General features: G+C 39.2%; 1 protein-coding gene across 1 annotated transcript; it reads right to left on the reverse strand.

The window, feature by feature from the left end:
• Nucleotides 1–12,031: 12,031 nt before the first annotated feature.
• Nucleotides 12,032–12,589, reverse strand: LOC138905402 (uncharacterized). Its single transcript, XM_070193922.1, has one exon. It carries the CDS (start codon nucleotides 12,587–12,589, stop codon nucleotides 12,032–12,034), a length of 558 nt encoding a protein of 185 aa, XP_070050023.1.
• Nucleotides 12,590–17,356: the final 4,767 nt, after the last annotated feature.

Raw genomic sequence — 17,356 nt, forward strand, 5'->3', positions numbered from 1 at the left:
TCGTAAAAGAAAAGGATCAAATGATCAAGATGGCCATAATATAGATGTAGTTACTCAAGAAGAGCCAAGAGACATAACAATTGATAAAACCTCAGGAGAGGTTCAGGTAGCTAAAAATAATAAAAATGAAGAGATATCAATAATTATATCTTAACTGAAAAAGAGATGGAATCGAAATGATATAGTTGTCGACAATATTTTTGCTTTCAATATTGCGGTTGAAATAATGCAACAAGATGATGATCTTGAACTTAAATCTGTCGATGAATATAGAAGAAGAAATAATTGGCCAAAATGGAAAGACGTTATCCACGTATAATTGACTTCACTTGAAAAACGTAAATTTTTTGGACCTATAGCTCGAACTCCTGAAGGTGCCAGTGGGGTACACATGAATTTTTGTGTGAAAAAGAAATGAAAAAAATAAAGTCGTAAGATATAAAACACGACTTTTGGTACAAGGATTTTCGCAACGACCTGGCAATGATTTTATGAAGACATATTCTCCAGTGGTGGATGCAATCACATTCAGGTATCTTATCAGTCTGGCAGTACATGAAAAACTAGATATGCGTCTTATGGATGTTGTCACGGCCTATTTATATGACTCACTGGATAACAAAATTTTTATGAAAATCCTTGAAGGATTCAAAGTGCCTGAAACATATAAAAATTCCCAGGAAACTTATTCAGAAAAGCTTGAGAAATCCTTATACGAATTAAAGCAATCAGGGCGCATGTGATATAATCACCTTAGCGAATACCTATTGAAAGAAGGATACAAGAATGACCAAATTTGCCCTTGTATTTTTATAAAAGGATATAGATCTAAGTTTATTATAATAGTTGTGTACGTTGATGACTTGAATATCATTGGAACTCCTGGAGCTTCCAAAGGCAATAGAATATTTGAAGAATGAATTTTAAATAAAAGATCTTGAAAAGACAAAATTTTGTCATGGATTACAAATTGAGCATTTGAAATCACTTGAAGTGCTTTTATATGGATATTTTATAGTGCTTTTATATGGGTAAAACACATTCATTGAATACCCCGATAGTTGTGAAATTGCTTGATATAATTAAAGAACTATTTCGCCCTCATGAAAATGATGAAGAGAGTTTAGGTGCTGAAATACCACATCTTAGTGCAATTGGGGCATTAATGTATTTTGCTAACAATTCTCGACCAGATATAGCTTTCCCCGTAAGCTTGTTAGCAAGATTTAGTTCTTCCCCAACACAAAGATATTGGAATAGTATTAAGCATCTATTTAGATATCTCCGAGGGACCATTGATATGAGATTATTTTATTCAAATGAATCCAGGTCACAACTGATTGGTTATGCAGATGCAGGATATTTGTCAGATTCACATAAAGGTCGATCTCAAATAGGCTATTTATTCACATGTGGAAGTACTGCCGTACTTCCATATCATGGCGTTCAACAAAACACACGATGGTAGCATATTCAAATCATGCAGAGATAATAGTTATTCATGAAGCGAGTCGAGAATGCGTTTGGTTGAGATCGATAACTCAACATATCTAGGAGGTCTTTCATGGGGAAAAGATATTCCAATAATATTGTATGAAGACAATGTTGTATGTATAGATCAACTAAAAGGGGGATAGATTAAAGGAGACAGAACAATGCACATTTCACCAAAATACTTTTTCACACATGATCTTCAAAAGAATGGTGAATTAGATGTTCAACAATTTCGTTCAAGTGATAATTTAGCAGATTTGTTCATTAAGGCATTACCGACATCAACATTTGAGAAGTTGAGATATAGGATTGGAATGCGTAGTCTCCGAGATATCAAATAGAATTTTTATCAGGGGAAAAAATACGCGGTGCACTCTTTTTTTCTTAACAAAAGTTTTGTCCCAATTGGGTTTTCCTGATAAGGTTTTTAATGAGCCAGCTCTTAATGCGTATTACAAGATATTACAAGATATGTGTGCTCTTTTTCTTTCAATTAACTTTTTTACCAATGGACTTTTCTTAGTAAGGTTTTAACGAGACACTATTATCTTTGAATGGACATACAAGGGGGAGTGTTATAAATCCACTTGCACATAAGGTGGATGTCCAACTTGAGATTTGGAAATCTTGACATATCTTATATTTGTCTTCATGTTTAGACTTGTGTTGATTTTGAGACTCATAACTAGATTTAGGAAGTTATGTAACGATGCAATAATATCTATAAATAGGTTCATTCATGAACCTAAACGAGACACTTTGAAACGAAGAAAAAAATGTTCCTTTCTACTATTATCATTCTCTTATATTATTAATCATAATTACATAGTTCTTGCTATATTGCTTTTATTTCATAACAAAAAGAGTTGTCATAATATTAAATTTTATTCTGAAATAGTAAATCTTCCTCTCTTTTTTCCCAAAAATCCTAAATATTCAAATAATGACATCCTAACAAGTGATTATCCGGATAAAATGTAAACATAAGTATTCCATATACATGTAAAAAAAATCATGTGGCGCTTAGTTTTGCGCCACCGATTGAATCTTTGTCCACTCTTTTTAAAATGTTTAATTGGTGCCCAATTATTTAGTAACTTTAGATACATACATTTTTCGCTTCTTCATCACTGCTGCTTTTCTTCTTCTTTTGTTTTTAGGGTTTCTTCTTCTTCTTAGTTGCAAAATGAATTTGTTAAATTTATTATTGTTTTAATAATTGGATGATTGGGATTTGTTCTTTATGTTATTTGAAAGTTATGTTTTAAATTTGAGCTCATTTGGAGTAGATTTGGGTATTGAATTGTGTGTTGGATTTTTGAAATTCGAAGAACAAGTTTATGTTTTAGATTTTGAATCTGAAATTGTCTAAAGTTGTATTGAAAAATTGAACTACTTAAGATTTTAGATTTTGAATATGAAGTTGTACTGAAAAATTGAACTACTTAAGATTTGAATTTCTGAAGTTGCAATGGAGAAATAGAAGAACTCGAATCTGAAGTTGTATTGAAAAATTGAACTACTTAAGATTTGAATTTCTAAAGTTGCAATTGAAAGATAGAAAAACTTCAGATTTGATTTCTGAAGTTGCACCGAAGAGATTGAACTACTTCAGATCTGAGCGGGTGCGAAGTTTTGTGCAATCAGGGGCAGATTTAGGGGGGCGGAAGGGGGTCCCGAACCCCCTTCGTTGAAAAATTGCACTGTATATTTAAGGCAAAATCTGATTCTTACCTCTATATATTATGTTTTGAGTCCCCTTAATACAACTTAAAAGCATAGCCTAGTGGTCAAGGGGGTTCAAAATTTTTATAAGGTCATTGGTTCAATTCCCACTAGGTACAATCTTTTTAAACTTTTTTTCTTTTTTGAACCCCCCTAGCGGAAATCCTACCTCTGCCATTGTGTGCAATACGGGTATAAATTCAATGGTAGCCCCAAAAATAGGTATATACGTAAATGCCCCCATATACACTTATGACTTATCCTCGGAGAGAAATAATTATTTATTATTCATCTTTATATAACTAGTCATCTTGTACTAATATTAACAAATTGGTCCAGCTTCTATTCCTCACGATTTTTCTCCATTTCGTCAAGACCAAAGGCAGACAAAAGATCGTTGTATATTCATTTTTCAAACCGAAAACCCACTCAATAATTTCTAATTACGGGGTAAGCGTAGTTAATAATTCTATCACTATAAAATATGTTGACTGATGTTTGGCTATAATTATATATTTTTAGTGCGTTATCTACTTTATATTTTGGTGCTTTAATACTAAATTGTACTATATTTGTGTTTAATTGAGTTTATTTTATGTGTAGGTATTTTGGAGTGAAAATTGTGAGCAAAGTAAATATTTTGGAAGTATATTATATGTATTTAAATGATTGCATGCAATTATAGACACAAGAATTAAAGAATGAAGGTGTTTACCCTCAAAATCGAATAACAATTAGATTTATACGTGGTTTTAAGAATACGTGATCTAGCTTGATACAAAATGATAAATCAGATTGAAATTGAAATAAACAATGGGAAAGTAAATGCAAACCACACAGGTTGAACAATCTTAGCCTTAGAAGGTTAGCCGCCCTCGAGCCAAAAGTGCTTTTATCGATATCAGAACAGAATGACAAGAGAATCATAAGAACTAAAAATAATAATATATTTCTTTGGAATGCGAGTTACCGTGTGTTTCACAAGTAATCAGACTCCCTTTATATAGTAGGGGAGTCCTACTTTAGGTATAATTTTATAAAAGGTAAAAATATCATGTTTGCTGATTTACCTGTTCCTTATTGATACGTGCCGAGATTCTCGCTGTGATATCCGACCGGTTACAGATATTTTGGCCTTCCATTATTTCGGTCTTCTGTTGGTTATACCGGCTATGTTTCCTCGAGCTTATTCGGGGTCAGGTTCGATTCCGGGATCATGGACTCAATGTTCTCGAGGACGGACATTCTGACCTTGTATTCTGGTTCGATGAGACTCAGGGTCGATCTTCAACCCCTCACGTTCCGAGCCTGATCTGTCATGCAATAGTCGAGCCCGATTTCGACCGTATATAGATAGTCCCCTCGTTTTTCGGAGAGTAAACTACGAGAAACGATATGATCTTCCGATTCTTACCTCGGTACTCCGCCTCAGAAATGACAAAATGAACGAAACGTCTCGTCAATCACGTCTTAATGAAATTAAATACTCGTCAGTTGTTGGTTGGCCACTCCTAGTTTTGAGCCATCGTTTGGAAATTATAAATACCTACAATCCTTTCTCAAGCCAAGCAAAACTTAGAATTTCATCTAGAAACACATTCGGGGCAAGTTCTAGACCATTTTTACGGGCACTTGGACTTGCAACAAAACATCTCACCTCTCACACAGCTGGATTGTTCAAGAGGATAGAATCGAGGGCCCACAACAACCATATTCGAGATTGAAAATCACTAATGGTTCAACTAAACTACTCGATGATTTCTTAAGTCAACACAAGAGTCAAAAGGTCACTAACTAGAGCTATTTCTTTCCAAGAACTTATTTTTAATCATAAGCATGTAGTTAAGTATGTTGGTACCAAGTGAAGCATGCTTGACTCTTCTAATTCGACTCAATTAGGTCCTCTTATTCATTATTACTACTGTTCTTACCTAAACATCAAAAACGGTCTCAATCCCTTAAGAAGGTTGTCACATCATCCATCGTTGGGAAAAATCATCGTTTCACACAAAAACCACCTTTGGAAAGAACTGTGGCATTAAGAAAACCAAAGACTTATTGATCACTTAAATATGAAAAGAAATTACTAAATTAAAAAGAAGCTATTAAAGTAAATAAGAAGCTATTAGACTAAATATTAACTACTGAAAAAATAAAATAAAGAAGCTATGAAGTAAACTGCTGAAAGTATAAATGAATATACAAACTGAGAAAGGGAAAGAGAATATATACATCAATAGAGAGAGAAGAATATGTACATAATAAAAATAAAAATAAAAAGAGAATGTTATCAATTATTATAGGCCAATATCAAATGTCAAATCAAAATAGACTCCGCATGAATAAAAATAAACATTGTCCTTAATGCTTAACAAAATAAAAACAAGGAAGAGAAAGAGTAGAGATAAATCCCTATATTGTCTCAGTGTCCATAGCAGCATCACCTCTCTCAGGCTCCTCCAACTGGATTTTATCATCCTCTGCTCGTGGAGTAGTTGGGTTGGTGAACATCTATAGCACCGCCTCAGCCGTGTGGACAGTGAGGTCTGGCTCCTTAGACTAGCCAGTTGGTGCCACTGGTGCTGCTGGGTCTGCTGGTACTGATGGATGTATCTCCATCAGTAAGTCAAATGGAAGATTTCCTGCGGTTGCTATCTTGGTCACCTCTCGTCTCAATTTGTCAACTGATTTCCTCGAAGCCTCAGATTTCCTCATCTTCTTCACATGCTTCCCAAGCTCCTCAATTGCTCCCCCATGTGCTACCAAGGTGTCCATGATGGTCTTCTGATTCTCCAATATTTTCTTCAAAGTTTCCTCCACTGACGGAGGAATCTGGGGTGCTGGGGTAGAAGTTTGAGATGCAACAACACTGGATTGGTCAGACAGTTTTGCAGTAGTTATCTGCATCCAGTTGTTGAGACTCGCCAGTGTCTGGGAGACTCGCATCACAGAGAGTGGATAAGTAGAGGAGGAAGACACTAATACCGATGTCCCTGAAGATGGAGGTGGAGGTATGGTAGCTGTATCGGTGGAAGGCACGACTGTTGTGGAAGGCATGGCAGTTGAATCTGCAACTACCACCGATGGCTCATCAGACTGGTCTACGGTAGTAGTCGACTTACCCTTGTTCTTCGGGTTCCTTGGGTCCTTCAGAGAGTACCAGGAGAAGAGATTCTTAGCCCTAACCTTTTTATCAAAGCTCTTGGGCTCCACCCCCGCATCTGTGAGATACTCCGTGATAGTGTTGGGATATGGATAGGAGCTTTCACCCTGCCTGACAACCAGAGACATGTTGGCCGACATGATGGCACCCACATTGATTGGGTACCCAGCCATGATGGAAGCAACTAGGACTGCCCGAGGGATTGGGAGATTGTTTTCATTCCGGCTTGGTCTATGCAACTGCACATAAATGTTTGCCACCCCTTTGCTTCAAAGTTGAGGGTGTTCCGCTGAATGGGAACCCCTGCTGTGATCCATGGTGGTGATGGTGGTCCTGGAGCTGCTAGTATCTCAGCTAGCCAAGGGCGAGCTGCATCACCCATTTCAAACTTCTCTAAATACTGCACCGGCTTCATATCCTCGAGCCCCAAATAAGTGTTCAGGGTGCTATGATCAAATCATACTTTCAAGTTCCTTACCTTATTCCCTTTCTTGATGTGCGCCACATTGACGTAGAACTCCCGGAATAAGTGCTCCTTGGCATCCACTACGCTTTGCGTGAACCATTTCCACCCTTTTCTCTCTCGAAACTATTTTGCCACATTTGGATTGTACCTATCCAAGTCTTTCAAAAGAAACTGACGCTCAAGTGTGAGCGATCTCTACTGTTATGTCTCACGTTTTCATACGTTAAAGTTTTATCGTAAGTTAATCGATGTAAGTTCGGGAATGAGGTTATTTTAGAATTATAAGCATTATGTTATTTCAAATACGTGATGGGTAAATTCATGAAGGAGAGATGGTAAGCAAATAGAAGGAAATGAGTTTCGTCGAAGTTTGGCAATTTGGGATAAAATACGGTCCAAGCTATAATACCCTGTATTTATGGACTAGTGTCATACAAGGTACCATATGACCATGATAGTATGATGTATAAAGTGTATTAAAAATGAGTAGTATTTTAAGTAATTTGAGATAATTTTTAATTATGTGGATAATTAATTAATTAATTATTTAATGGGAGATTAACCATGTAATTAAGAATTTGTGGATAATTGTAGGTGGGGACAAAGCCCCTCACGTCCCCCACCACGTGGAAGCAAGTGGAGGAATATTGGATAAGTGACTTTTGACTTTAGACCATTGAATTAAGAGGACACATGGATAATATCCTAATCCACTCCTTGCAAACACGTAGAAAGAGAATCCATAATACTCATCCCTACACTTATCTTGAATTAATACCAAACTTCATTTGGTAAGGAAGTTATACATAATGCAAAGCCAAGAACAATACTCATCCCTACACTTATCTTGAATTAATACCAAACTTCATTTGGTAAGGGAGTTATATAGAATGCAAAGCCAAGAAGGATAATCATCCCTACACTTATCTTGAATTAATATCAAACTCCATTTGGTAAGGGAGTTATACAGAAAAGCAAACACAAGAACGAAGGTGAGGGGATTTGAAAATTCATACGAGACTCCATATTATAATAACAATGGGATTTTTCGATTCTAAGGGAGTACGGTGTAATCCTTCTCAAGAATATCATACGGATTTTTCTCTACTCTCAGGTATGATCTTGTAATTACACGAGTTTGATAACGAGGCATAAAGAGAAGTTCATATTCCTGAATTTATGTAGATTTTCCTAGTCTCATAAGTTACAGCATTCTCTCTTATCGGGACTTCATATTCAGTTTAGTTTTGTCTTCTTTCAGCCAAGAGAGTAGAGAATCTATATATATATATATATATATATATATATATATATATATATATATATATATATATATATATATATATATATATATACAATATTACAGTATTTTCACCACCATCGAGCTATAATCGATAGGCAGGCCCCTACTGGGCAACCTCTGATCAGATGGTAAGTTATATACCAAGCCTACTGTGACCGAGCGCCTATGGGCGAGCCCAAAATGGCCGAGATACAAAGTCTAGTATGGCTGAGCGCCTACGAGCGAGCCTACTACGGCAAAGCAGTTACACGTTCCGAGCCTTATAGGGCCGAAAACTTATTTTACTTACTATATTGAGAGAGTTGAGTCAGTATCAGTAGGTAAGTATATATCCAGATCATCTTTGACTCCCAGTTACTTTCAGTTATTATATTATCAGTTCAGTTTCAGCTTTCAGCTATTTTATTGTCTTGCATACTCGGTACATTATTTCGTACTGACGTCCCTTTTTTTCTGGGGACGCTACATTTCATGTGTGCAGGTTAAGACAGATAGGCGGGTAGACTTCCTCAGTAGGTGTTGCCCGAGTTCAGCTTTATCGGTAAGCTCCACGTCCTTCAGAGTTATCGGGTCTAGAAGTTCTGTGTACATCTTGTGTATATATGTATATAGGTTATGGGTAGGTCGGGGCCCTGTTCCGATCACGGTACATCCATCAGTAGAGACTTGTAGATATAACCTTTCAGTTAGTGCAGTATGTTGGGATTTTAGGCCTTGTATGTATATTTTGTTTGTTTGTCAGTTGTAGTAGTTATGACGGCCTTGCCGACCCAACTTAATATTGATTTTTAGTCAGCGTTGGTTTCCATTTAGTTTTATATTTTGCTTCGCAAATTGTCTTGCAATGTGGCCCATGGCCAAAGTATGATATTATATTTTCAGAGCCCCTTAGTCGCAAGTTGGTACGCAAAGATAGACGAGTCTCTCCCCCCTCCCCCCCTCCCCAGGCTCGGGGCGTGACATTTGCGGCCACCACTCTCGGAACCTGTTGAATGCAGTCAGGCTCACAAACCTATTTTCCCAAACTTCCTTCTTCTTTGACCTCTCTAGGCCTGCAACTCTGGTATCACCCCCCCCTCCCCTCCGACCGGGGCGTGACATTTGCGGCCACCACTCTCGGAACCTGTTGAATGCAGTCAGGCTCACAAACCTATTTTCCCAAACTTCCTTCTTCTTTGACCTCTCTAGGCCTGCAACTCTGGTATCACCCCCCCCTCCCCTCCGACCATCATTCGGAATATCATCATCATCATCAACTGTGACTGGTGCGGTGGGGGCATGAGTAAATGAGGGCTCCGAAGCCTTACTGTTCCCTTCCGACCCCTCAGAAGTACTCTCAGAAGAGGTAGGCTCATCTCTCAGTCGGTATTTGTCCTGGGGTAGCTGTGGCTGTGATTGCACAACAGACTGCCTTTACACTGAGTTGCCCTCTGATGCTTCCCTAGACAGGGCATATGAACTTGATTCGGAGGGCTCTAGCTGTCTACCTCGGCCTATTGTTGCCTTCTTACTGATCATGTTTTGCACAGAGAGTGGTAGGGTACCCCTGCCTCAGCCTCGGGAGGGTTCACCCCTCCCCTTGGATGTATCATCTCGTCCCCGTGATCTAACCTTTGCCTGCAATATATAGAAACATAAATCAGTTATAGTTCAAATCCAAAGTATCAGACAGTTAAAGACAAACAGTATGCAGGTTGGGGAAGTGCGGTCCGCACATTTTTGGGTGCGGCCGCAGATGGGCTTGTGCGGACCGCACAATTTTGGAAGTGAGGCCGCACTGATGGTTCTGCGGTCCGCACAATCTTGAGTGCGGCCGTACAATTGAAACTTCAAAAATGGCAACTCTCAGAAAATATAGACTTGCTTGATCTGCAGCCGCACACACTTTTCTGCGTCCGCAGTTGAATTTCTGCGAACCGCACAATTTCAAGTGCGGTCCGCACAATCTTCTACCTCAAATGCCCTAGCCTACTGATCTGCGGACCGCACAATTCCTTGTGTGGCCGCACAATTCAAATATTTATCGGGCAGATTCTTAGGGTTTCTAATTCACTCTCAATTTAGACATGGTAGTAGCAATTTAGACATGATACATAGTTTACCCATCCCCCAAATAGCAAATAGAAAGTTACCCACACAAATTTAAGCTCACATGATGATGAATTTGACATTAGACCTAAAAATAACTAAACTAATTAAGAACAAAATTAAGAAAATTAAAAAATTTAAAGATGAATTGAACATACCAGTAATGTAGTGATGCTAAGAAAGAACCAAAGATGATGAAATGAGTGTTAGATGCGTGAATCCGTTGAGTGCACTGTGTTTGCCTTTGTGTTAATTGTTCAAAGTTCGTAAAGTCTCAACAGTAGTGAGAAGGCTACTATTTATACTTGACTCATTAGGGAAAAAGTTAAAGAGCTGAGTGCGGCCGCACAATTTTGTGTACGGTCCGCACTCCTTTACCTGTTACAAATTACCGTTTTGATGATCCGAGGTCCACAGATTTTTGAGTGCGGCCGCAGATTTTTGTGCGAACCGCATATTTCCTTGTGCGGCCGCACTTTGGCCATTTCTCTGACAGGCACAATTTCAGAGAGTTTGCAATTTCTTATCTCCAGTTGTGCGACCGCAACAAGAATTGTGCGGCCGCAGATCCCTTTTTATTCTGGCCTTCAAAATTGTGCGGTCCGCACTTTTTTCACACTTAGCCACTTTTTCTGAGCACAGTTCCTGCAAAGCACACTCATTTCTGCAACACATTTCAGAACCAGTTAACACAAAACAAGACCTATCTAAAGAAGAAGAAAAGGAAAAGAAAAAGAAACATGGGTTGCCTCCCAAGATAGCCCGATTTAACGTCGCGGCACGACGTAGATTACCATCAATCACTTAAAATGAATCACTGCCACTACGTGGCCATCACCAACATTTCCCAGATAGTGCTTCACCCGGTAACCATTGACTCTAAATACTTCATCATTTTTATTCTTCAAGTCCAATGCACCAAAGGGTGTCACACTCACAACTTCAAACGGGCCACTCCATTTAGACTTCAACTTTCCCGAGAATTGAACAATAACACAAGATCACCTTCTTTAAACTCCTTGTTCCGAATGTACTTGTCATTGAGGTACTTCATATTCTCTTTGTATAAGGATGAACTTGTATATGCATGGTACCGAAATTAATCTAGCTCATTCAATTGTGCCACCCTTAAGTTGGAGGCAACATCCCACTCAAGATTTAGTTTCTTCAAAGCCCACATGGCCTTGTGCTCAAGTTCCACCGGAAGTTGACAAGCTTTCCCAAACAATAACCGGTATGGAGACATCCCAATCGGTATTTCGTAAGCCTTCATTTAAGCCCATAAAGCATCATCAAGTTTCTTTGATCAATCTCTCTAGCTGGCATACACTATTTTTGACAAAATACTATTGATCTCCCGGTTGGAGACTTTCACTTGTCCGCTTGCTTGAGGGTGATCGGGGGTTGTGACTTTGTGAGTGACACCATACTTGCTAAGCAAAGTATCAAAATCTTTGTTGCAAAAATGCCACCCCACATCGCTTATAATGGCCCGCGGAGTACCAAACCTTGTGAAGATGTTCTTTTTCAAAAATGCCACCATACTTCTAGCTTCATTGTTGGGTAGAGCAACGGCCTCAACCTATTTTGACACATAATCCACAACTACCAAAATGTAGGTGTTCCCACAAGAGTTTACAAATGGTCCCATGAAATCAATACCCTACACATCAAAAATATCAAATTCCAAGATGGTGGTGAGGGGCATCTCATTTTTCTTTGAAATCCCACCGGCCCTTTGACATTCATCACAACGCTTGACTAGATCACTTGTGTCCTTGTAGAGAGTAGGCTAATAGAATCCATAACTCAACACTTTGGCCGTTGTTCTTGCTCCCCCTTGGTGACCACCGTAAGGTGAAGAATGACAAGCCCCAAGAATTTCAATTTGTTCCTCCTCTGACACACATCTTCTAATCATGCCATCGGTACAAATTCGGAAGACGTACGGTACATCCCAATAATAGTCTAGACAATCCCATTTGAGCTTCTTCCTTTGGTTTGAAGAGAACTCATCCGATACAATTCCACTCACAAGATAATTTGCTAAATCAGCGAACCATGGTATCTCGGTCATTGAAATGGCTAGAAGTTTCTCGTCGGGGAAGGAATCATTGATTTCAAGGCCGTCATGTGGCCTCCCCTCCTCCTCCAAGAGAGATAAGTGGTCCGCCACTTGGTTTTCACTGCCTTTGCGGTATTGGATGTCTAGATCGAACTCTTGCAATAAAAGCACACATCTCATTAACCGAGCCTTTGAATCTTTCTTGCTCATAAGGTACCGAAGTGCTGCATGATCCGTGTGGACAATCACCTTTCTACCCATCAAGTACGTGCGGAACTTCTCCATAGCAAAAACAATAGCAAGGAGCTCTTTTTCGGTCACAATGTAATTGACTTGGGCATCATTCATGGTCTTACTAGCATAGTAGACCGGATGAGAGATCTTGTTGACATGTTACCCCAAAACTGCTTCGACCGCCATATCACTAGCGTCACACATGATCTCAAAAGGCAAGCTCCAATTCGGGGCGGTGATAATAGTAGTTGTCAATTTGAACTTGAGCAATTCAAATGCCTTCCTGCAATCCTTATTGAAATGAAATTTGGTATCTTTCTCCAAAAGCTTACACAAGGGGTTCACCACTTTGGAAAAATCCTTGATGAAACGCCGGTAGAACCCCGCATGACCCAAGAAACTCCTCACTCCCTTCACGGATGTTGGAGGTGAAAGTTTAGAAATCACCTCTATTTTCGTCTTGTCAACCCCAATGCCATTCTTTGAAATTTTGTGGCCAAGGACAATGCCTTCCTCAACCATAAAATAACATTTCTCTTAATTCAACACCAAGTTCGTCTCTTCACATCTTGCCAAGACTTTATCCAAAATTTTCAAGCAATCATCAAAAGAATTCCTAACCACCGAAAGGTCATCCATGAAGACTTCAAGGAAATCCTCCACCATGTCCGTGAAGATAGCCATCATACACCTTTGAAAAGTTATCGGTGCATTGCATAACCCAAATGACATCCGCAAAAATGCAAAAGTACCATAAGGACATGTGAAAATAGTCTTCTCTTGATCCCCCGGAGCAATAAGAATTTGATTGTAGCCGGAATACCCATCGAGGAAACAATATAAAGTACGGCCGGCCAACCTATCAATCATTTGATCTAGGAAGGGAAATGGGAAATGATCCTTCCTTGTGACTTTGTTGAGCTTGCGATAGTACATACACACTCTCCACCCGGTCACAGTTCTTGTAGGAATCAACTCGCTCTTGTCATTGGAAACCACCGTCATGCCCCCTTTCTTTGGGACACATCGTCTCGTCATCATCAAGGTTAAGCAAAACGGCCTCCAAAGTATCATCAACATTCATCGTGGCACTATTATCATTAATAATCACATCGGTCACCAAGTCCACAAACGAACACACTTCATTGCTATTCGGTTGCCTTATAGATTTGCATACATGGAACACCGCCTTTTCATCACCCACCCGGAAAGTGAGTTCACCAGCTTCCACATCAACAAGAGCCGCAAGGAAAGGTCTACCCAGAATAATTGGCACCTCATAGTCCACTTCACAATCAAGAATCACAAAATTCACCGGGAGAATAAATTTATCAACACGAACCAACACATCATCAATGATACCCAACGGTCTCTTCATGGTATGATCTGCCATTTGTAATCTCATAGATGTGGGTCTTGTTTGCCCAATTCCTAAAGTCTTGAAAACCGAATAGAGAATCAAATTGATACTTGCCCCAAAATTACACAGAGCTTTATCAAAGTTGGCTCTTCCAATGGTACAAGGGATTGTGAAAGCGTCGGGATTTTCCAATTTAGGACCCATTGAGTGCACAATTGCACTCACTTGATGAGTCATCTTTATAGTTTCACAATTCATCGACCGCTTCTTTGTCACTAAGTCCTTCATGAACATTGCATAACCGTGCATTTGATCCAAAGCCTCAACCAATGGCACATTAATAGATAGGCTCTTCATCATGTCAATGAACTTTTTGAATTGATTCTCGCCATTTTGCTTGGCAAGCCTTTGAGGATATGGAGAAGGAGGCCTTGGCATTGGTACCTTAGCCTTTGGCACTATCGGTTCCGGTATGTCAACAATGTGCTCCCTAGACGAGTTATATTCCTCTTGAGTCTCCTCCACATTGTCATCAATATCAATTCTTACTTCATCATTTGCTTGCATTACATTGTTCGGGATCTCATCTTCTTGTACCACTTGCTCATCATCCACAATTTTCCTTTGACTTGAGGTGGGTTCAAGTCAAAGGAAAATTGTGGATGATCACCTTTTCCACTCCATGTAGTAACAGTCATGGCATGTCCCTTGTTGTTCCCACCCTTTGGGTTCACCACCGTGTCACTTGGTAGTGCCCCCTTAGGACGAGTGTTTAAAGCTTGCGAGATTTGCCCCAATTGAACTTCCAAATTGTGAATTGAAGTGTTATGAGAGGCTAGTTGGGCATCAGAGTCGGCATTCTTCTCCATCATTTATTTGAACATGTTCTCAATTCGTCTCATCTCACTGTTGGAAGAGCTTGGACCATTGGAAGGATAAGGAGGCAAGTTGCTCGGTTGTTGATACATCGGTAGCCTTTGAAAGCTCGACCCCCGATTTCATTGGTTATTGTTCCACCCTCCTTGGTTGTTACCTCCCTAATATCCTTGAATATTGCCACTCTAATTGCCTTGGTTATTTTGACCATTCCAATTTACTTGATTGTTTTGATTGGTCCAATTCCCTTGGTTATTTTGATTGTTCCAATTCCCTTGATTACCATGAGGTCACCATTGTTGTTGATTCGGGCCTTGAGAGTTGTTTCTTTGCCCTTGGACGTTGTTCACATATTGTACTTCCTCCTTTTGGTCATTGTAAGAGTCATCTTGATCAAACCCACTATTTTCTTGCACATAATGTTTCGCACGATTTTTCACTTAAGGACCCTTTTGCCTTCTCCTGTTTACCATCATATTAACTCCCTCCATTGAATTGACTTGCTTAGGACCTTGCACCTATTGAAGTTGAGCCTTGGCTAATTGATTCATTGTGGTGGTCAACTCGGCAATTGCTTGCCCATGATCGTGCAATTCGTTATGTAGGTGAATCATGTTTGGATCACATTGAGGAACATTTGCTCTAATTTGCTATGCTGATGAAGTATCCGCCATTTCATCTCAGATCTCACAAGCTTCTGCATATGGCGTTGTCATGAAATTTCCACTGGCAAGTTGGTTTACCACGCATTGATTGGTAGTATTGATCCCCCTATAGAAAGTTTGTTGAATCATAGCCTCTGTCATGTCATTGTTTGGGCACTCTTTCACTATAGTTCAGTACCTCTCCCATATTTCATGCAATGGCTCATTGGGTTCTTGTTTGAATGCTAGAATCTCGTCTCTAAGAGTAGCCATATGCTCGGGAGAAAAGAACTTGGAAATAAATTTCTCCGCCAATTCATCCCATGTATGGATGAAATGGTTTGGAAACCTTTCTAACCAATCCAAGGCTTTCCCCGTAGAGAAAGTAAATAGCCCCAACCTTAAAGCATCCTCGGAGCCGTTTGTCTGTTTAATCCCCCAGCAAGTGTCCACAAACCCTTTCAAGTATTTGTTCGCATTTTGATTTGGAGCCCCGGTGAAGAATCCCTGTTGCTCTAGCAATGTGAGCATAAAATTTGTGATTTGAAAGTTTCCCGCCCTAATGCGGGGAGGGACTATGGCACTTTCATACCCTTCATTCGGCAACACCCAGTGTGGAGCCGCTCTTGGGGCATTTGTGGGTGGAATGGGAACGTTGTCTTGAGGCGGTCGGCCTCGTCTATTTGCTTGAGGTTCAAGAGGAACCTCTTCAACTTGGTCATCTTCCACGTCCACATCCCCCAAAGGCATGTTTCCAAGAGGATCATTTTTGTTGAGAGCCATTGTTTCACCTACAATTGTTTCACCAAAAAGATTAGTAACACAGAAGGAAAAGAAGACAATTCACACACAAAACCAAATATATAACTAAATCCGTTTTTTTTGCTCCCCGGCAACGGCGCCAAAAATTGATCTCATCCAAATCACACCTTTATTCAGGGTTGTGAAATGGTCCATTGCAATAATAATACCCAACAAGTAGTTGGGATCGAATATCCCCAGGGAGCTGAGATGGGATTAGTGGTATATATTTGGATAAAGCGCGTGAAGTATCTTGGTTGCACTTCCACAAATATGGTTTTGTTTTTACTTCTAAAATTACGTTAAGGATTATAATTCTAAAGATATAAAACTAGAGAATATTGTTTTTGGATGGTTTTCAAATATAAAAAAAGTCCTAGGGGTATGACCTTCACCTAGGTGTTTGCCTAACGGGCTGTAAACTTTAAAGCTTGTTTTGTTGGTCGGGGTATATTATAACAATCAACACTCAAATATCCACTCAATACCTCTCGGTAAGAGAGTGATTTTGCCCAATTTGGTTTTCTCAAGTCCAAATGGGTATTGAACAAAACAGTTGATAAAATGCTCAAGTTGGGTTTTACTATCTGTAAGTTCAATTCTTTAATTGGGACTATCAATCTCTTGATTTTATCCCAAATTCCTGTTAGCCAAGTTTTCCTAGACTAAGTCTCTCTTTTTCAAGTAGAAACCAAATCAAATAGGCATGAACTAATGTTTACAACCATTAATTCTACAATTAAAGGCAAGAACAAGGCTAAATAATAATCAACCATAAATAAGCCATAAATCAAACACCCATTAGGTTCACACACTAGGGTTGGGTCACAACCCTAGCTAAAAATCTAGCTACTCATAATGGGTATAGAAGAAAATAAAGAAGAGAAGATGATAAAACTCATATTGCAAGATTAAAAGATAAAAATCCAATGTTAAATCACCAAAGTAAGCTAAAGTTTCCTAAAGGGTTAAGTAAAAATGTCTACAGGACTTTCAATATTCAAAACTTGACCTAATTTGTTGAAAGTAGTCTATTTATACAAAGCTGGAATTTTCAGATAAAATTGCCCTTTCAGAGGTTCTGCGGCCGCATAATTATATGTGTGGTCCGCACTTCTCTTCAGATCTTGACAGGAG

The sequence above is a fragment of the Nicotiana tomentosiformis genome, chromosome 2, assembly GCF_000390325.3.
Source record: "Nicotiana tomentosiformis chromosome 2, ASM39032v3, whole genome shotgun sequence".
Lineage (NCBI taxonomy): Eukaryota > Viridiplantae > Streptophyta > Magnoliopsida > Solanales > Solanaceae > Nicotiana > Nicotiana tomentosiformis.